This window comes from Eurypyga helias, unplaced genomic scaffold (assembly GCF_000690775.1).
Source record: "Eurypyga helias isolate BGI_N326 unplaced genomic scaffold, ASM69077v1 scaffold6458, whole genome shotgun sequence".
NCBI lineage: Eukaryota > Metazoa > Chordata > Aves > Eurypygiformes > Eurypygidae > Eurypyga > Eurypyga helias.
This window is the reverse complement of record NW_010268830.1, coordinates 26,032-47,239: the sequence shown is the minus strand read 5'-3', so window position 1 is coordinate 47,239 and position 21,208 is coordinate 26,032. Positions and strand designations below refer to the sequence as shown.

General features: G+C 39.0%; 1 protein-coding gene across 2 annotated transcripts in view; it reads left to right on the top strand.

The window, feature by feature from the left end:
• Positions 1–277: 277 nt before the first annotated feature.
• DCUN1D4 (DCN1, defective in cullin neddylation 1, domain containing 4) overlaps positions 278–21,208 on the top strand; it is a 29,457-nt gene continuing 8,526 nt past the window's right edge. For both annotated transcript variants that reach the window (XM_010157871.1, XM_010157870.1), the window contains exons 1-5: positions 278–340; positions 1,511–1,550; positions 8,803–8,917; positions 18,451–18,542; positions 20,922–20,992. In XM_010157871.1, coding sequence (XP_010156173.1) covers positions 8,847–8,917; positions 18,451–18,542; positions 20,922–20,992 — 234 coding nt within the window. In that variant the 5' untranslated portion in view covers positions 278–340; positions 1,511–1,550; positions 8,803–8,846. The remainder of the gene's footprint in view (positions 341–1,510; positions 1,551–8,802; positions 8,918–18,450; positions 18,543–20,921; positions 20,993–21,208) is intronic.

Genomic DNA, 21,208 nt, shown 5'->3' with positions numbered 1-21,208 from the left:
CTTAAACTGGTTTTGAAATAGTTAGCTATAGTTCTGTTTTGCTGAGGGTCATCAGTGCCTCAAGAAAAATGCATATGTAGGATTTCTTTTGCATATTCCACTTACCGATTCCACTCTGTGTTGAAAATGTTGATGCTGAAAAAGCTTTGAGATGGCTTTTATTTTAGAGTCGTGTGATGATTTTATTAAAGACCAGAACATACGTAGATCTCTGGTGCAGCTGGAAATTGGAGAGTTTAAAACTTTATTTATTTTTTTCCCCCCTCTAGATTTTCAACTGAATTCTCACCTATCAACACTGGCAAATATTCACAAGATTTACCACACCCTCAATAGGCTGGTAATGACTTGCCATTTTCTTTCAGCAGAATAACTCAGGCTTCAGTCCAGAATGTTTTGTGATTGAAATCATTAAGTGATGACACTTAAAAACTGTGACTGCCTTTTGGTGTGAGAGGCTGTTGTTTTTGAAACAGTGAAGAGATAAGCAGTATTGAGCACTGTTCACATTTCACACTTAGATGTTGTCTCCTTAGAAGCAGCTTTCCTAATGTTGTGGTTTAACCCCGGCTAGCAAAATACCACGAAGCCGCTCTCACAAATCCCCCTCCCCTCCTCCAGTGGAGGGGACAAATCAGAGGAAAAAGAAATAAGGAAGCTCGTAAAATTGAGATAAGAACTATTTACTAATTAACTCTAAATTAATATATTCAAATACTACTAATAATAAATAATTAAAATAATAGAACATAAAACATATGATAGAGTATAATACAATATGATACAATTTCTCACCACCCACCGACCATTATATGTCAAATAATGGTCATCATCATCGTTATCCAATTTCTTACGGTTGTTGTGGAAAACACTGAATGAGCAAGCTGTCCTCATACAACCATGCGAAGAGGGAAGCAACTTTTTTGAAGATTGTCCCTGCTTGTTTGCTGTGCATTTCTGTTTGTTTTATTGGGATCACAGCTGGAAATGCCGATAGGGCTTCTCTTAGTGCACTGCAAATTGAGTGGAAAAGACACTGCCTAAAAAAGGGGGTAACTCGTTTCCAAGATTTCAGTTGGTTTTTAGTCAGTTTCCTTTGGAACACGTGATGTGTGTTTTTCCTCAGTCAAAGCCATTTCTGTGGTAAATGGTAAATTCAATCTTTCTAATGCTGCGTTTATTAATGGAATTGTTTAATACAACAGTGCAAAATTCCCCATCCAATGGATAATTATTTGCACTCTTGAAACATAATTTGATACGTTTTTCATTTAAAAAAATACCAGAATATTTTTCAAATTACTTAAGTACTATCCTTGAACATTTTAGATAAATATGCAAGGGTAACTTCTTAGATAAATACGAAGTTAAAACACAGAGGCTCTGCAGTCTTAGCTAGATGCTCCTGAAGTAATTAAGATGAATGTTAGTATCAAATAAAGGTTAAAAGCATTACTGAACAGTGAAGATCACCGTCTTGTTTAACTGTATCATTCCTACTCTCTTGCAGAATCTGACAGAGGACGTTGGCCAAGACGATCACCAGACAGGTATTTCATAGGGGTGTGGTAGAATTAGATTGAAACAGTTTAAACACACTTCATCAAAAAAGTCTCTCTAACATCATGGAAAATTGTATTTTAGAAAGCTAAAGGAGTTTTAGAGAAGAAGTGCCAGGGTTTTTTAAAGTTTTATTCAAAATAGATGTTCGTGCTTTCAGTTTGCCCAGGTTTGAAGGATTGGTACAGGTTTCAGTGGTATCTGTGCTTTACTGTTTCTTAGTGTAAGTACTTTGGAAGACTTCATGAAAAATTTCTCTCACTCCTAGGACTCAACCCATTAGACTAGCAGAATATTCGTGTTCTTACAGGGTTTTGACTCTTGAAAGAGCATTAGTGAGAAGAGAGCAGAAGCAAGGCCTCTGTGGCTACTCTGACGCCTGTGACCGAGTTTAAATGCTGTGCTCCAAACAACCCAGCTTTTTTTCCTGAGTGGTTTTGATGCAGGTTGTTCCTGTTTCTGGTGCAGGTTTTCAGTCGGTGTCTAAGGGCTATTTATTAGTCCAAATCTGTTTTCTCTTCATTAAAATGCCATCATTTTTTCGGGGCCTACGTCTGAGGTGCCTGGTACTATAGCTTGCTGTCATTCTTGATTCGTCAGCATTTGTGCTTCGTGACTTGGTCTCTTGCAACATGTTATCTCCCTTTGCACTTCTTACTTTGGCATCTTCCTTGATTTCTTTTTCTTCCTTCCCTTCTGTGTTTCAGGCATGATACCTAAGGAGGAAGGAAAATAACTTACTGGCTTCAAGCCCTGATCACTCAGCAGAACTGTTTTTTAAAACTGACCATATCTGGCCTGCCATCTGTCTCAAAGTTTTGTTCTCTCTCTTGAGTGCTGGCTGTGTGTGCTGATGTTACCTTGAGCGCTTAAAGTGGAGAGAGCTATCATCTCCTCCTGGAGATTTCTGGGATGCACTTACAGTCCTAGCACACGCTTGATGTAGAGCAATGAGATGCGTAGGATGGCATTGTTTGGGATTGAACAGAGCTCGCTTAGGGCTTATGTACCCTCCTCCATACTGGGACAGGTGACTCTGTTTCAGAGCTGGACTGTCTTACCTTAGCCACAGAAGACTTCTATCAGATGTTTTCCTTCAGCGTGGTTAGCGATTTGATACTTGAAATTCGTAGATCATGTAAATGAAAACCTCTGCAAAAGAGCTTGAGGCAGGTAGTTCAGGACAGTCACAGGCTTTGTTGTTCGTATGTTAGGACTGCTGTCCTCTCCCATCTCCCGATGGAGACTTGGAATTTTCCCCCTTGTGATCCAGGTGCTCAAACTAAACAGAGATACATACTTATTTCATGTATGAAAATACATTCCATAATCTTTGTTTCCTTTTGGTCACAAAAAGCTGCTGGGAAGCATTGGGGTAGTTCCATTCTGTCACTAATCGATCAGTAAGAGTAGATGTGCTGAAGGTGTTTGGAATTTGTCTGTCTCTTGCCTAGCACTTCAGTCATAAAGGTCAGTATAAGACATCGGCCCCAGAGCTGTCATTATCTCTGTGGGAAGGTGTTGGAGCATGTCACTGGTTTTGATGAACGGCTTTATGCTGACACTCATGGTTATCCTATTACCTGTATTGTGGTGTTTGAATTAAGCTGTTTCAAAAGCGTAAGCATGCCCATTGAGTGAGTTTGGGCACAAAATCCCAGTGAAGAGTGTAGTTTTTTTACGGTAGTTGTAAAAGAACCTTTCAAACCAGGAAGAAGTATAAAATGAGAATCAATTGATACTGGCACGCTCCTCATCTTCAGATTTCATTCTAGTATTTGTTATGCTTCTGCCCTTTTTTAAGTTTCCTTGTAGAACAAGATGAAGCCCCAGTGCTTGCATGGCTTCCAGGTGAATTCACTGGAAATGTGTGCTTGGTTTTCCTCATAAGAGAACAAATAACCGATGCCAGGAGCTATTTTGGCCTTTGTGAATGTCGTACAGGGAAATCTCTTGTGTCCATTTTGTACAGGACTTGACATTTCTGAAACATCTTACTGGAGAGCCTCATGTAAATCTGAAAAGAATTATTCTTGCAAATTGTTTTATTTTGGTGTGCCTAAACTTTTGGAACTACTTTCCAGTATTACTGACTGCACAGTAGGATGTGTCAAGGCCTTCAGTTTTGTTATGGGATTTACAGAACCGCACAGATGCTGTGAATTTGAGATTCTGTGTCCAGAACTCATTTGAAAGTCATGTTAATAACACTGTCACAGAAGATTCTTTGAGTGTTGCCAAACCCATCTAAAGATGATTTTTCAATTTTGAGATTTCTGTCTTTTTATTTATTTACTTATTTATACGCTGGGCCTTCGTGAGCAAGCCTTATCCTTAAAGATTACTTTTTATTTTCTGACATAACTATCCTTGTTAATGTTATTACACTGTGTGCCCTGCTCTTGGGATGACTTAATAAATGCATATCAAAATTCGGTTGAGCTAAAAAGCCATTTAAAAAAAAAAAAGTTTCCATTTTAGGTTAGCATTTACAATGAGCTTTTAATGGATATTAACATTTGTTTCGATGCAGTTGTTTCTGAGCTACAATAAATGTACTGGACATCTAAAATACTTTAAGGAAATTATATTTCTTCTAAGTATTAGCCAGATTTCTTTTCTGGAACCAGGTCTTAAAAACAGATCTAAGAGCTACAGGGTGGCAGTTTCAAAATTCCTTCAGTGATTTGGGAGCTAAGATGGACCTCGCATCGAAATTCTGGTCACCTGTAATGATTACAGTCTCATAAAGTGTGTTAGCATTTCGTGTGCATATATATCTGAAAAGTAAGGTAGGCTGTAAATGTCGAGGACCTTTGCCTTTTCAGCTGTTTGTCAGGGTCAGAAAAGCAGACTTTCAGATTCTGTGAACAATTTCTCTAGTATGCATATGCATTAAGTTGGAAAATTCTCTCAAATTTTGAAAGAATAGTTGGTTTTTGTCATAGCTACAAATCTAGCAACTTATTAATAGCTTAAAGTCATGATTTGGTTATTAAATTGTGACTTGTTTACCCATCCAGACTAAAATGTCTTTAAATGTAAAAGTACACTTCCTGTTGTCACATGGCTTATTTAAAAGAATGAGGTAATGTCTTCAACAAAAACAAGGCTTCGTTGCTGTTCTTGAAGCTTTTAAGTGGGAAAAAAATTACTTTTGCCTCTACTTCTTGTTGTTTTAGAGAAGAAAACCCTCTTGAGTCCAAAGCAATTCTGTAGAGTGGAATTCAAGATAGAGAAGATGATTTTTCCTTTTACAAGAAGATTGCAAGTTGTTTGACGTTTTGATGAGTCTCTTAGTTTTCTCATCTTGTATCTGAAAAATGCTGATTGTTAACTGTGCTTGTGGTGGTCTTGTTGCATCATTAAGCAAGTAGCTGTATCTTTCCAATTGCTTCAGCAGTTTCTAATTATTTGTCCTTTGAAACATCCCTCGACTTAGGCGTCAGAAGAGCAGGATTATTCACAGGCATTATCTCGAGAAAAGGTGAAAATTACATGTCTGTAAATCACTTCTGTAGGGACACAGCTTGTAGAATTCTTATGTATTGATCTCTGTTTTTTCCTTTTTGTTTGTTCTGGTTTTGTTGCTATTCTAGGAGTGTCCCTCCCTTGTGGTGATTATCTTGCATATTGTTTTAAATTTAATAGGGTGTTTTTTAGCTCTTGGGTTGATATTTCCCTTTGGTAGCTTTGTCTCCTGCAAATTTGGAAGTACTGAATAGAACGTTTGGCAAACAACATCTATACTCGGCAGGCTTTTGGCTGATGGTGGCCTATTCAGCAGCTATTTGGAGGTTCTACCTTGCAAATGCTAGCTTCAAGTGTCAAAAAAACAGTGAGAACTAGGAGGGTTCTGCCAATCTTGAGTTGAGACCCAGGAGTAAGAAACTTTGAAGATAATCACATCAGAGAAGCTGCGCTTGGTAAGTAAAGTTCCTGTTAAACTTTGCATGAAGTCAGAGGGAGCTGCATGTTCGTTTGCAGATGATCAGACCTTTGAGAAGTGAAATTAGTTGGGAAAGGCTAGACCTAGAAATTATATTTAGAATTAGAAAGTTCTGGGTAAGAAAGGGTAATATTGATGCTACTCAGTGAGCTCTACTGTAAAATAAGAAATTGCAAGAATTGAAACAAAAAAAAAAAGGCACAAACTCTGAAAGTTAAACCAGCAGACTATTTCTAGCTTTTATTTCCATTTAAAGCTAAAAACTATCAGAGTTTGTTACAGGGAAATTATAACCGCCCTTCAAATTCAATATACTGATTCTAGTAACAAAAGAAAATGCCTCGCAAGCAGTGTTCTTGTACTGTGTCTTTCAGTAGTTTAGCGAGCATTCAACAGTGAAAATGTAGTGAAGCCGTGGTCCAAACCTCAGTGATTAAGATGCTAAATCTCTAAAAGTGTCTGTGTCTCTGAAAGTCTGTGTGTGTGTTTGTGCGTGGGGGGTGTGTGTGTGTACATGTCCATTTAATAGCCACTTACCTATTTCTGAGTGCTTTCCTTCCCTCTTCTGTCGGTTTGAGAGCTGCAACTAGATACATTCAAACCAAGAAAGGGTGCAAGTTTTTTGTACGTGTCATTGGAGAAATTGGGTTATGGTGGATTCTGTTACCAGTTTAAGCCTTTAAAAAAGATCAGCAATCTTCCTAAAAATGTCATGTCATTTAATGAGGAAAAGACTTTAAGAGGACATTCTTGGGTTAAATTCTTTGGTTTGTGTGGGGTTGCAGACCTGACAAAATGATTTTTCTGTTCTCCGTTTTATTTTTATTTTTACTTTCATACATTTTTATCTGTTATTTTCATCTTTTGCTGTGCTTCTCTTTTCACAGAGGCCTTGCATATTTCTTTTCCCAGTCAAATAACCAGGAAAGTGGACAAACCCTGGGATGGGGGCTTGGTAGATTTCTTGCATTTTACTAGCATCCAATGCCTGTGGCCATCATAATATTTTCTTTTTTTTAATGGAAAGGCATTTATTGCTCTCAAAGGAATGAGATAGCTACAGGTTGTACTGAAGTACATACATACGTATTTTTGGAGACAAGGTGTTCGTTAGCACGTATTTTCATTTATCAAGTTTAGTGTGTGTCTCAGTCTGGCTGTCTCTAGCCATCTGTTAAATGCTGCTGTCATCTTAAGTGTTTTTAGTGTGTGTAGGTTTTCAAAAAATATTTACTGCAGTGTCTTAAGAAACTGGATCAAAAAGCCATAAAGCATCACACTTTCAATAACTCAGGAGAATACAGTTTTGCAGTATCATTAATTTGCAGGCATAGTCAGGTGGAACAAAGGACACTCTGCAGGTTAGGTTCCTTAGTTTCTTTAGTCTGGGCGTACTGTGAGTTTTTGGTCTCCAACTTACCTGTTTCAAATATATCTGATAGTGGTGAGAGGAAGATAAATATTACTATTAACTTCCTTTTGAAAAATATTCTTGACAGTGCTTCTAGAAGTAGCCTCTTCTGACACAGCCATAATGATTTTTTCATGTGATAGTAGTTTGAGTGTAATGCTTGAAGTTTTTGATAAGTAGTTAAATTATGATTTGAATTTACAGTACTCTTAAAACTTTCTTTCCTAAAGATGGTGTGGGTATGGCCATACTTTGCTGGGAGGATGCTGGGGCGGGGGTGCTTCAGGGTAAAAAAAAAAAATTAAAAAGGAAAAGGAATATTTAGGAAGAATTTTTGAATTGGAAAGAGTACTGATTGAATTAGAGAGATTAATCTCTCCTCTTAATAGAAATGAATATAAAGGTAAGACCAAAGAAGGCACACTAAGTGCAAAAGCTTTATTAGTTGAAACCAGGTTAGTTCATCTTGATGTAAAAACTTGTTTGAACATCTTGCCTAATACTAGAAAAATCCATACTTTCATATGCATAATAGTTTCAGTGCATGTTTATAAAACAAAGTACATGTAGCAAAGCCTGTGAGGCTGTAAGGTTCCTTACATGTGTTTCTCCTATAACAGGAGAGAGACTTTCAAAGATACGAAGAATAGGTAAGCAAAAGTTGCCGTTAGTGTTTGTTGGGAATTGGGCCTCTGATTTCAGTCTGCTCCCTTGGTGTCAAAAAGGAGTCAAAGTTTTATTGCTTGCTTCTCTGCTGGGATTTAAAATTAAAGATTTTGTGGGCATCTTAATAAAGCATAGCTAAACTTGGATGCTGTTGAAGCTAAGAGAAGGTAGCTTAGGCATGCTGGAGTTCTTCATATTTTCTTGCAAGTTTCTTTGGCATCGCTTTGTGTCTGGATTTTTATACCTCACCTCTCTTCCTTTCCTTTCCTTTTAAAATTCTTTGCGTAACACTTTAGAGCTTTGATAGCTCATTGAGCTGCTCTTACACACACACCTTTCTCAGGTGTCCATGTGGTCTTCATGAAAGTAGAACAACATTTTGCCTGGAGTGTTAGCTTACTGTTTTCATGAGACAGCAAAGGCAATTTAAGGACTTGCTGTGGTCAGGAGGGCTGGGCCTGTGCTCTTTCTTGTGCTAATGTACAGAAAGTTGTTACTCTTTTGCTTGGGTTAATTATCCACAGGTTTGGTGAGCTGGATTGGCACACTGAAGAGTCACCAGAGACACAGGAGTAGGTAGCTGAGAGAAGAGGAGGGAAAGATTGCCACTCGATTGGCATCGGTGTCTTGAATTGGCTGTTTCCTGCTTGGGGACCTTTGGGAACTATCCACTCCAAATGATAGAGGCAGACACATTTTTTCCTAGTGGTTGTTGAATCTCTCTTCCCCTCCCCCTGAAAAAAGGAAGAAAACAAACAATCCCAAACCAAAGAACAAACAAAACCTTTCCTACCCCTTGCTCTCTGTATCACAACCTTGGGCCTACAAATAAAAAGGTTCTGTTTTCCAGAGGTAGGTGTTCAGTTTTTGAGTCAGTTCTGATTTGAATAAATGACTAGAAGTGAGGATGCCTTTTTGAGGACTCCAGTACTTCTTCAGGATAGTGTGAGTTCTTGCCTTTGTTAGACTGAAGTAGCACTAGCACTGCTGTACGTTTTGGTGTGGTACTTTTGACCTGAACTGAAATCTGGTCATAGAACACCATGTAAAAGTGAGATGGATTTTGCTGTTGAGAGGAGACTGCTTCTTTTGTAATTTTTAAATCCACTAACCTCCTCCCTTCCCTTCCCTTTGTAATATGCCTATTAGTGGACACAGTTGAACTGGTCTGCAACAGTTTCATTTCTTGTACTGGTGTTTTTAATTCCCTCTGTAGGAAGTCTCCGGTCTTGCAGTTCATCAGACTGCTTTAGTAAAGTGATGCCTCCAAGGAAAAAGAGGAGACCTGCAGCAGGAGATGATTTATCTGCTAAGAAAAGTAGACATGATGGGTATGTCATCTTACCATGAGCTAAGACCGATGGAATATCTAAAGTTGAATAGCTGATATGATCATGTTTTTAAATATTAATGGAAATGGTGTTCAAATTTGCTTGGTTTCTCAATGTGGAACCATAGCCTGTGGTTGAACTGTGGGATATTGATAAGGTTCAGTTTGCTTCTCAGTTTTTTCTAGTTGTACAAGAAGCTTGTAGGGAACTTTTTGCTCTAGTTTGACAGCTGTCAGACACACTTGTTTGTTCAAAAACAGCTTCTGCAGTATACAGTAGAATACAGTATTGTCTTCCTGTATACCTGCAGAGCTGGATTGGACATTCTCAACCTATAGCCTGTCAGAAAAGTGAATCTAGTTGCAGCCCACTCAGCTCTTGCTTGACGTCCTGCTGGTCTCCCCCCGTCATGTTGTGGGTTGGTGCTGATCGTGGAAGGGAAAGGTGAAGATTGCCCAGGCAAAGTGATCGCCAGTGGTGGAGTGGCGATTTGAGGCGGTGCTGCTCAGCTTCCCTCTGGGCAACAGAAGCACAAATGGGTTGTAACTGTGCACAAGCAGTATATTCTTCTGGCACAGGCGTTGCACAGCTGAGACTTCCCAAGTGTTGGATTTTCAGTGTGTGTATGTTCAGTTAGCCTCAGTCACTGAGACACTGTCGAATGCGCACCTCGTGTGTGAGACAGTTGCTGTTGATGTGCACTAAATTCAGAAATTGTGGGAGCACAGGACTGTGCACTCCTGCATGATAGGTGCAGGCCTGTCCTGACGTTGAAAAGTGACGTATACAGCCAGAAAATTTGGCTGCCACTGTGTCAGTCAGTAGAATGTGAGCTCTGTTACGTTCATGTATTACCGGTGACTCAGAAATGCTTCCCTACAAGTATCTTCAGGAAGGTAAAAAGAACCATTTTTTTCCTAACTGTCAGCCTGAAATCAGACTGGGTGCTTTCCTATTTATTCTCTAGCATGAGTAAGAAAGATGCTGGTAGACAAATTAAGCCTCTTGTTATGCCTCTATAACTCCATTGTGTCTAATAGGGTTGCACAACTGTAGCTGCACTGGAATTTATTAAATGATCTGTTGATGCAGAAGAAAGATTTCAACTCTCCCTTTCATTGCTTGGCATACGTAACACCAGCAAGAACAAAAAAGCAGTACATGTTCTTAATATTCTTTGCTTTTCAGAAACAATAAAATACAAAAGCTAAATAGTTGATAGAGGACGTTACAGCGTATTTAAAATACACATCCGATGTGGAAGTGAAACGAGGATCTGTTTCTAGAGTCTAAGTAGAGAGGTTCACAAAATGTAACTCTACTTCCCTTTGCCAAGACACTGATGGTAAAACAGCCCCAGTCTCCTAGAAAGTAAGGTTGTCTGTAAGTGAGAGATGCTGATTTGTGTAATTTAAATAAGAAAATGATGATAAACTTATTTCATACTCTATCGGTAGCATGTATATAATAATTTTTAAGAGCTTTTGAAAGCATAATTTAAAGAAATTTTTTTCATATCTGCCTTTCAGTTTATAACTAATGGATCTGGTCTTCATTCTACTGCCATCTAAGGCTCTATTACAAGGAAGGCCTCAGCCTGCTTTTAGAAGTGGAGGTGAAACCAGATCTGCCAGTTATGGGCCACAGGGGAATATCCTTCTCTGATGTGGTTCCAATAAAGTGTTTTGGGCTTTCTGTGTTCCTGTATATAAGTTTCCTTTGTTTTAGTCTTCAAGAAAACAGATTTTACAGCATGGCTGGCAATATGGAATCATTTGCTGAACATTCAGCTCAGTCTTGGAGTTCTGTTTTCTTTCAAGGAAGGATTTCTTCAGATTTGGCTTATGCCTCTGTAACTTGTGAACAAGTTAGGCAAAGAGTAAGCTGTCTCCTACTTCCATGCTTTTTTGTCAGACGAAGCTCATGCCTGTCATGTTTGGTCTTTGGAGGTCAGACATCTCGGTTTACCAAGCAGAAATCAGCCTGAAATCGGGAACCTCTACAACAGTGTGCTGTAACAGACCTAGTTATTTGCAAAGCCATTTCCTCTTACATTGTATGCAGAGAATGCTGTATACAATAAAACCAGTATGGCTAGTGCAATGCCAGTTTATGGAATAAGGCTCTTCTAGGCCCAGTTCTTTACCATTGCTTCTGGTTTAGAGACAGACTTCCTAGAAGCTTCATGCTAGTAACTCAGGATAAACCTGCAAGGGACCTTAGCCTGTGTGGATTCTGTATTCAGCAGAAAAGGTAGTCATTATTTGCTCTTGAATGTCTGCTTTCAATGAAAAAATACAGCGAGTGCTCTTCAGAAGACGCTGTATTTCCTAACAGATGATTTGTCACCTCAAATGCTTAAGGAGTGATGTAAGTGATGTATGTTTCTCAGTTACAGTGGCAAACGTAAAGGGGGAACGTTAACAAATAAATTCAGTAACTGAGAGTCTCCTGTTTGCTTTCAGTGGGAAAATGTTAGATAGTAAGTAGTCTGAAGACTATCTAAAGGGTGTCATCCTTAGCGGTCTTACCACAGCTGAGACCAAATTTCGATGATTCCTCCTGGCTTGTCCATACCAAGGATGTTTGGTTTGGGTTTTGGTGGGGTTTTTTTGGTTTTTTTTTAATCCTTAAGTGGATGGTTTTGTTGGTGATATTTTCAGTGTTTGCTACTTGTGGTCTGTACCTATAATCTTTTCAACTATGATCATAGTATTTTTTAGGTATATATTCTTTCCAGAAAGTTTATTTCGGCAGGGCTTTGTGCTGAAAGAGGCAGAGATTTCCAAAGGCTCTTAAATTTGAACTTAAACACATCTGATACCAGGGAGCTTTGTAATAGCCTTCACGCTCAGTTCCAGGCTGTTAGGGATACAGCCTCATCTGGGAAAGGTTAGTGGCATAGTGGCACTGGCTATGGAGGAAAACCATTTATAGGAACAAATCTACTTAATAATGAAGTTGTTTGGAAATGCTGATCTCATGCATAGACTGATTATGGAAAACAAAAATTCCAAGCATGTTCTTTAGCATCCCACCCTTTTATATAATGAGCTTGAATTCTGTTAATTAGTGTTCACAACTTCACCTTGAACCATGAATGTGGTGTTTCAGTGAGAGGGAACTTTTATACCAGATGATGTATAATGAAAAGAACTGTGTATTAATTTCTGGATCACAGTAAGGTTTATCCTGTCTTAAAGAATAGCTGTTGGAAGTAAACAGTTTAGCACACACTCACCAGAACATAATGACTCAACGACTTAGTCTGTATTTTCCTCTCAGTATCACAGTCATTGTACTTACAACTCCCACGGTATTGGGTATTCTCAGAGTTAAAAATACAACTTCTGTACATTGCTTTTCTATCACTGTGTTAATGGTCTTGGGTAAGGTAAAGCAAGTTCCATGTAAAGATACTTGTTAGGTAAGAATATGGTCCTCACTGTGTAATTATCTAATGCCATGTATCTGTTAACACAATCTCTAGCCGAATATTGGCTTTTTCCTTAGGGAAAAATGAGGTGTATAATGTAATGTCTTCTTTCTGATAGTCTCATTTAAAGGATAATTCTACTCCTTGTTCCAGAATCATGCTGAGGGCAAAAATCCTACAGTAATACATATTTGGACCTTAGAAAGATGAAAACTAAGGATATTAATCTGCTTCCCTTAGAGTTGTTTTCAAGTAATTAGATCTAGAAAGTAATTTACCCTGGATGTGTGTATTGACCACGTAAGGGCCTATTGACACAAAAAAGAGGTTTTCTTTACTGAGTAATAAGCTTCACACGCTGTAGTGGAAAAACGTAAGTTTTGAAAACACAGTCAACACACTGTTACTAACATGGGAAAGTAAACCGGGAGCACGCTAACCTTGGAAGTTTTCAAACCTTTAGTGTCGCGAGTTTCTTGTTCTGCTGTCAGTAATTTACTAACTGGTTTGGTCCTGCCCTGTGCAGAGAGCCCGTGTTACCAACTGCCATAGGTGTGTAGACCCTAGCCCTTGAATAAGAGATTTTCAAGTACGCACAGGTAAAGTTTTGGCTGGTTATACACCTTTTTGCTTAATAGTTCTGAAGGAACTTAACTGGATGTGTGACTATCAGCATGTATGCTGTTACACATAGTGCCCCTTAAGTCAGCCTGAGGAAGTTCAAAACATTAATTTGAAAGTTTAAACATGATTGTCAAGCCTTTAAATAGGGAGAGATAAGACATATTAATTCGTAAAACTTACCAGTCAAGTAAATTTGTCCTGAGGGTTGCTTTAGATAGTCTTTGTCATGCCTTGCCAATCATAAAGCTTCTCTCTTCCCCTGCCACCCCCACTTGTTTCTCCTACAGCCTTTATGAAACTATTGCTAAAATCATAGTTGTGAATTAATAGGTAAGGCTTTATAAAATTCTCAGCCAAAATTTTAAATTAATTGATTAGAATTAATGGGAGTAGTAGGAGACATCATCTCCAATCAAAATTTTGCGTCTTTCAAAATACAGATATCCTAAAACCAATTAGATACTCAGCTTGAAGCTCTAACAAAATGAAGTAAAGGTTTTGAATAAGTTCTGGTTGCATAGAAACAAAGCTACTGTTGCTAAACTTCTTGTTTTCATTCAGTAAACACTGACCATCTGAAATGGGAGGGCTGTAAATCTTCATGAGGGGTTAACTTTTGACTTACCATAACAGACTGCACTTTTTTCTTTTCTCTTTTTTTTCTTTAAACGAGCTGAGACCAGCTTGCACAACCAAGAGAATATTCTGTGTGACCTACACCCATGCCTTCACTGATCTCTGTTTGAATAGTACAGCCCAGAGTTGCTGCTGTGGTAGGTGGAGCTCTCACAAATCCCAGTGCAGTGGAAGCATGCTCGGAGCAGGAGTAGATACCAACCTTTGAAGATTGCAGGAGATGGAAGGGAATTACCGTGACCTTGATCTTTTTGCTGGCAGCAACCGTGTGCTCCTATGATGACATGTCTAGTCCTCCCGTAATAGCTGGCTAGAATTTTTGTGCTTTTGCTTTTCCACCAAATCAGTTATGGATGGAGGAAAATAATCTGGAAAAGATATGGATGATTGTATATTTAAAGAAACATGAAAGGTCCAGACACTCAGTTTATTAGATCAGTTTATTTATATTGACCTATAGAACTTCCAGTTACAAACTACCTTGTCTCATCTTTACTGCAGGGATTCCCTAGCTCATAAGACTGTTTCAAAGATAATTTTGAAGATGGGTGTTCTGATTATCATCCATCATTAGGTCATGATGGAGATGCAAGCCTTTCTGGGAAAATAACTTCATTTAAATGTGGTTTAAGTAGTTGATCTCATTTTTATAAAAATCAGGCAGGTTAATCTCATGTTGCTTTTTTTCTGCCCTGTCCCACTTCTTTCCTCTCTCTAGCTGGTAAAATGGCTGTTAATAATAAAAAAGAAAAAGCTGAACGCTCCTTAAGGAGATATTGGTTATAATATAGATAAATGTGTTTTGAAGCTTGCTGTCACTGTCCTGACATTGACAGTGTCATGCTAAACTAATAAAAACTAATATTTTTCAAGCAAAGATTTTGAGTCATTGTACCTGTGTGTGTGTTTGATCTGAGAGACAAATATATACTCTTTGCCCATAGGTGATTTCCCACCCCCACCTTTACTCTTCCTGATGGGCAGCATATCAGGGTTTGGAAATGAAAGGGTAATTCTCGATGCAGAGGCTGAGTATGCTGTTGTCCCATACTGATAGGTATAGCAGACGCTCTGGCAAAGAGTTCTGCACGCACCTTTTTAGCTGTGATGATGGAGAAAACGCCCTTTAGCGGCCTCATTCCAGTGTTGTCGTCCTCTGACAGTGGTACCAGAAGTACCAGGTACACTCCTTGGCCCTTCCTTTATGGAAGGTGTCTGTGGGGTTTTTAGTACTTACTTTTTACTCTTTCTTTTCTTCCCCCGGACTCTGCGTGCTTTCTCTTCTGGAACTCTGGAACTCTGCCGGTTCCTCTTACGGGCCATCAGTGCATAAGCAAACGACCAACCTGTAGCGTGGTCAGCGTAAAGGTTGTGCATGTGTGAAGGCACCGGTGCTGGTCGTCTGGAGGGAGCTGTGAGCTGCTGGGGACTTGCGGTTTGATACTGGGATCTGTGCAGTAGGTGTTTGGTGCTCCCCAAGTATTCAGATCTCTACCCCCTGCGCTCTGGCTGTTTGTGTCTGCACAGCAAGAGACTGTCCTTAGCACAAAGACGCGGCGCATCATCTTGCGGTATGCACAGGGAAATTCCAAAGATGCGAGAAGTATTCTGAGGTACCAGATGGATGCCAGACATCCCTGGCAGTTTGTGTTTTTCTCATCCGCACGTGCGCTTCTTGGGACAGTCAAGTCTGTGTTACTGATAGTTCAGAGGACAGAGTCTTTGGAGTCACCTTTACCCTGTGCTGCCAGGTTGGGCTTGCTGCGGTAATCGAACCGAGTTGTCCCAGGTTGTAATCTCAGATACTTGTCTACCTACTTGCTTGTATCTCCCCGCTCATCTCTCTTCGCCGAGCACTGCAGCGTTCAGGAGTCTCTTGCTAATAGAACTAGCTGGTTTGGCTAGGGGGAGAAGCTAATTTGGTGTTTGGAGTAAGCAAGGAGACAACAGGCTTCATCTTTATACATGAGGTCACTAACAGCGGGTCTGCATCGGTGTTACTTGTTTCTGTCATATTCCTTTTGAAGTGATCCTGGTCTTGCAGCGTGTGTGATCTGCTCTTCGCTCCTTTAGGTTGAGAGAGAGGCATCTGGGACTCACGCAGCCGTCTCTGTTGCACGCTTCCGTACTTCTGGCTGTGCGCAGTCTGTTTTCATGAGAGATACGGTACGGTGTCACCTGCACTTTCAATGTCTGGCTCATGGGCTTGTAGCAGAGACTGGGATAGCTCAAGATTATATCCTTTCTGATTTTATCTTCTGAATTTGTGAAGTAATTTCTCTTACCAGCACAGGTTGGAAGATCTGTAATCAGTTCTGCTTTCTCAGAAATCAAACTCCTGTGGTCAGATACTGAGCTTTTTGAACAGTAAGTTTGAGGCCCGAGCGTTTTGCTTGGAGTTACTCAGCCATACGTTCAGTTCCTAAATAATGACCTTAGTCTTAAACACAACAAATGGCTTTCAGTCCTGTATCAGTCCTATGAAAACTTGCCTTGTGTAGATAGAGTGAATGTATAAAAAGGATTGGCTTTTTCTGTTCTCGTTCACCATTCCTCTCACACGTGCTGCTGTCATTGGTGTCTTGGTTCAGGCTATGGTATCTAACTCTGCCGCCTGTAGATGAAAGAATCCTTTTTCTGAAATACCTGGACAACATAGAGCTCTGTCAATAAATTTGTTTCTTGAAGGCTCTTTCCCAGATTCACTGTTCCCATACTGACAGCTGATGCGTTGCTGAGTTACGTTAACGGGGCGAGGCACTTGGTTGTCATCCCTTCTTAAGGAGAAACGTTGAGTCCTGTGATGAATGTCTTGTCTTTGGGAACCACATTAGCTTTGCATGTCCGAGGTCCCAGCAGTGCTCTTACAGACTTCTTGAATAAATAGAATAGAATTAAAGATGTTGACTAGCTCTTGCCGCAGTTGACTTTCAACTTGGTATTCCAGTTGGTGTTTGTCACGTTTGTTTGCTACAAAAAAGGGGATACTGAATAATTAGACTTCTGCCAAAGTGGCAGAATGCCTCTTTTTTCTTTGTTTCAAGACTTTTTTTTTGATTCCTCTGAATTCAGAATAGCCTAAAAACATTGGATAGGTCTTTCGTAATCACAGTTTGTTCTGCAAGTAGGAGAACGTTAAGTTATCAGACCTGGTTTAAATAAAACAAAACCAACTTGTTCCTTCTTAGACCTTCCTGGCTTACACCTTCTGCCTTAGCTGTTTACTTACTGGGCAGTGCTGTCAGCCTGCTCTTTGCAGTAATGCTTATACAAAGTAGGCAATTCAAATACAAAAAAAGTGTTTTCAAAATGAAAACGATTAAAAAATCCTATCCATGGTGGGCGTATGAATATATGTGCTTCTGATATATGTACGGGTGGCATTTTTCCTCAGTGGTTCAGCTGGTTGCAGGTCAGTATGTTTCAGTAGAGAGTTAAGAAATTTCAAGATGGAAACTCAAATTAAGAGCCCTATTTGTATTTGTCTTCCAATTAGCAATTTATCATTTTGCTCTGACTAGTATTACTTTTCTAACGGTGAGTTATTTTAGAGGAACTCTGACAATAAAGACGAAGTAATTCTTTGAATTACTGTCAGACTGATCTGTGTGCCATTAACCTCTAGCTGCGGATGCTCATAGCCGAGCTAGGTGGTGGATAGTGGCATCAGTGTACTCTAAGCTCATAAGTCTAGACAACTTTTACATGCCTTTCTAGAAGGAGAAAATGTTGACGAAATCAATACCAATTAATTTCATCAGGTTGTTTCAGAGTTCTCCTTGAACCCGTTAGCTGCTTTGTGGTCCTCCTCAGCAGGCTTTGACACGAAGAGGAAGGGCTGCACGCTTGGAACGCTCCCAGAGCCCTTTTGGCTACCTCCTCTAGCCTAAGCCATTTGTTGCTTGGCTCTTTTCAGCTGTTATGAGCCCAGGTTGCTGCAGGGTGGTGGAAACGGATCAGAGGGTGCATATGCTGCAGTGAACAACCACTTAGAGGAAAGGCTCAGCAGTCCAGAGTTGCTGTGGAGTGACTCAACAACTGCTGCTATGCTTTAGGTGTGTCAGATACAAAATCTGCGAGGCTGGTACTTCAGTGTTGTTTCCTGATCGTAGTTAAAATTCCTTACGCTTCTTGTCAAAGGAGAGCATAGCCTTGCTGGTCGTCTTGGGTGGAAGGATCACTTTTCAGATGAGACTTTACCTTATGATGAATGAGATTCCTTGAGTTCCTGTCAGTGAGCACCTCTAACCCATTCTCTGTGGTGCTTTTGTGTTACCAGTTTACTGGTTTTAGAATAATATAAGTGTGCGTTGTGTCTATTTTCATCTTTCTGCCTTTTATAGTATTTTTTGAGGAGGCAAAAAGAGTGTGTGCAGTTGTCCTTAATTAATAATTCAGAGTGCGCAAGGCCTGTGTGCGCCCACAGGTAGGATCTGTCTTGGCTGTGACGTGGATTAATCTGGGTTTAGAGCCCCAGCCAAGCTGCGGCCCATCAGTTGATTGTGGAAACTCCTGGTGTACCCAAGTCTGTCTTGAGCTTACACCAAGCAGTTTGGGGTTGAATTTGAGCTAGTCTCTATTTGTTGTAAGGAAGGTTCATGTACGTGGATAACGACCGTGAATCAGTTGGAGTGTGACAGACTGAGCAAACACAGTATTTAGGTTCAGTGATGCTTACTCTGTTAACCAGTGTCCCAGATGACTGAATATGAGGACAGAGCACTGGGTAAACTGGTTCTGAAAGGAAAAACATTGCTGCTTACAGTGACTGTTGACTGAAAGATTGTTTTTTAAAAGTTGATGGATTAATTACTTGTTTCTCTTTCTTTTTTTAAAGTATGTATAGAAAATATGATTCAACTAGAATAAAAGCAGAGGAAGAAGTCTTTTCAAGTAAGAGATGCTTAGAATGGTTCTATGAATACGCAGGTAAGGGTGAAATGCAAATTTCCTCCTAACAACCATTTAAACTATGTTGGAACATAAAACTGATATTAACTGAGCTTTTCCAAGACTGAATATAGAGGCTTTTTTGTAAAAGTCTTAAAGAAGCTTTTCTTACATTCTGTGTAGCATGAAGTTGAAGAGGCAATTTTGTCTTTGCCTCTATCCTAGAAAAAGACTACGGAAGGTGTGTAACAAAGTTTTGGAACATGTATACCTTACTACTCAAATTCATAGTTAAAACTGTAGTTCTGTCCAAAATATTGTTACCTCTCCAGATTTAGAAGTTCTGTCATCTGGCACGTTAGTGCTAAACAGTACAGAATTATGCTTCAGAAATGTCCTTTTAATTAAAAAAAAAAAAAAAAGAGGGAGGTAGGTGGATCAGTTTTGCTCCTGATGAATCTGGTGCTTATGGTTTCAAGCAAAGAAGTGAACAAATTCAAGCATCACGTAGTCTTGTCTTTATATAGTTTTTGTCACAAGATGTGGGAAGGTAGACTGAATTATTTATTCTTGCACTTGTGTATGAGCAGTGTCTTCAGCCGTTACTTCTAGGACTGTTAATGATGATCTGCGCTCACAAAAGATGAACCTTTAATAGTGAAGTTGGTCATTGTATTTGGTTTTTTACATGTGGCTTTCTGAAGGGGAGAACTTGAAGTGTGGGGAAAATCTGTCTCATGACTGTAAAGACCAAAAGGGAATGAAATAGGTGATTGACAAAATAAGGCCATCTTGAGTTTTCTGATACTGTCTTAGATAACGTTGCTCACAGCTTGTTCTGGTTTGTCTTCTTGTTACACATAATGAAGAATGGCTTCATTTGATGTAATATCTTTTTCCTTCTAATAAAATAATATAAACTGAATTAAATACTTTGAGATCTTACTTGTCTGTGGCAGTCTGTGAGAGAAGATTTAGACAAATTCAAGCCAATCTAACCTGCTAGCTGATCGGCCTTTCTGACCAGCTGGATTTATTTTTTCACTCTAGCAACAGGGGTAACTCATTTTTGCCAAGACTTTCATGAAAAGAAGGGATGAAAGGAAGGTTGTATATCAGAGAACTTTCGGGTTTCCATTGGATGCATACACTACGATAAAACAGAGAAAAGCGGAGAGTATGATTCTGTTTACAGTACTGAGTAACAATCTAAAAAGTGAATTTTTTTAAAGAATCTCTTTTGTGTTCTTGCTTCATAAGTCTTCTTGTTTATATATGTAGACAGTTGATAGCATTTGGGCTTTTTTCCCCTAGCATGTCTTTACGTTACAGAATAAGTCTTTTTAAAGGCTGTTGTGTACACTCAGAATTTTGAGAGGATGTCCACAGAAGATGGGCAAAGAGATAATTAAATGTTGTTATTTTTAGAATAGTAGGTCACCTAATAATAAAACATAGATTGATCTTCCTTTTATAAAATCTTTCTTGCACATGTGCTCTTTATATCGGATGAAAGTAGGCATTTCAGCCTCTAGTTTTTTTTCCCAAATGAGCCCTTTTAAGCATGAGTAAAACAATTCTAACAAAATAGTCCAAATACTTAAAATGCACTTTAAAAATGGAATTGCACAGTAAAATTCTTAATGCCTGAATAATTTCTTGAATAGAGTATTGTAGAGGTTACAAATATCTTAATTTAACAACATATTTTAATCGTAGTGCATTTTAGTAGCATCTGTATTTTGGATCTCTTTTTTTTTTTTTCCTTTGAAGTCAGCAAAGAAATAGCTGTAATTCATGTCTTCTTTCCCCTGAAGTTATTAAAATTCAGATAATGCGCAGCCATGGTATAAAAATATGAATAAACAGGAGCATGAGATTTGTACTTTAGGGTCTCTTTTGTAGACCATGTTATATAAAGGTAGTATATGAGACAATAAGGAATGAGATTCTGGGAATGGTAATGACTGTGTCCTGTCATGCATGGCCATGCATCACGTTTTGATGTGATGTGATCTTACGATAACAGTGGAGATTGCAGCCAAGAACTGAGTTTCACCAACCACTGTCCACTCATTTACCTGTGGTAAGATTGCGTGGGTGTTCTGCTAGTCTTAAATGCATTCTTAAAGATCTTACCAGTTTACTCCTCCAAGATTATCTCAGTAAATGGGTAGAAAAAATTATATTGACAGGAATAGAAAGTTGGTTTATAGTTTTTCTGTCTCTGTTTGGAAAGATGAGATAAATCTTTAAGTGTATCCAAGTCTGATAGTAAATGTTGAAGTATTTATTGCATGTCAAAACAAATAAAACTGTGTGGAAGTTCGGGTTGTACTACATGATTGCATTTCTCTTCTGCTGTAAAGGTCAGACTGTTTTAATTTTCAGAGATAAGTAAAATGCATTTTTTTGCAGGTACTGATGACATTGTAGGGCCTGAAGGTATGGAGAAATTTTGTGAAGACATTGGAGTTGAACCAGAAAATGTAAGTTCAGAGTCCATTCAAAAGATGCCTAATCTGTTATGGTGTTCATGAGCCCATCTTAGATCTCTTACATTTCCATCAAGAATTAAAAATTTCTTGGGAGTTCTTTTAAAAATTACAGAAACATAAACCCAAGGAGGTTTATATACTCATTTGGAAACAACTTGCTTTTATTTTAAACCCCAAACTGTCAACCTGTAAAAACTCAGTTTGTCT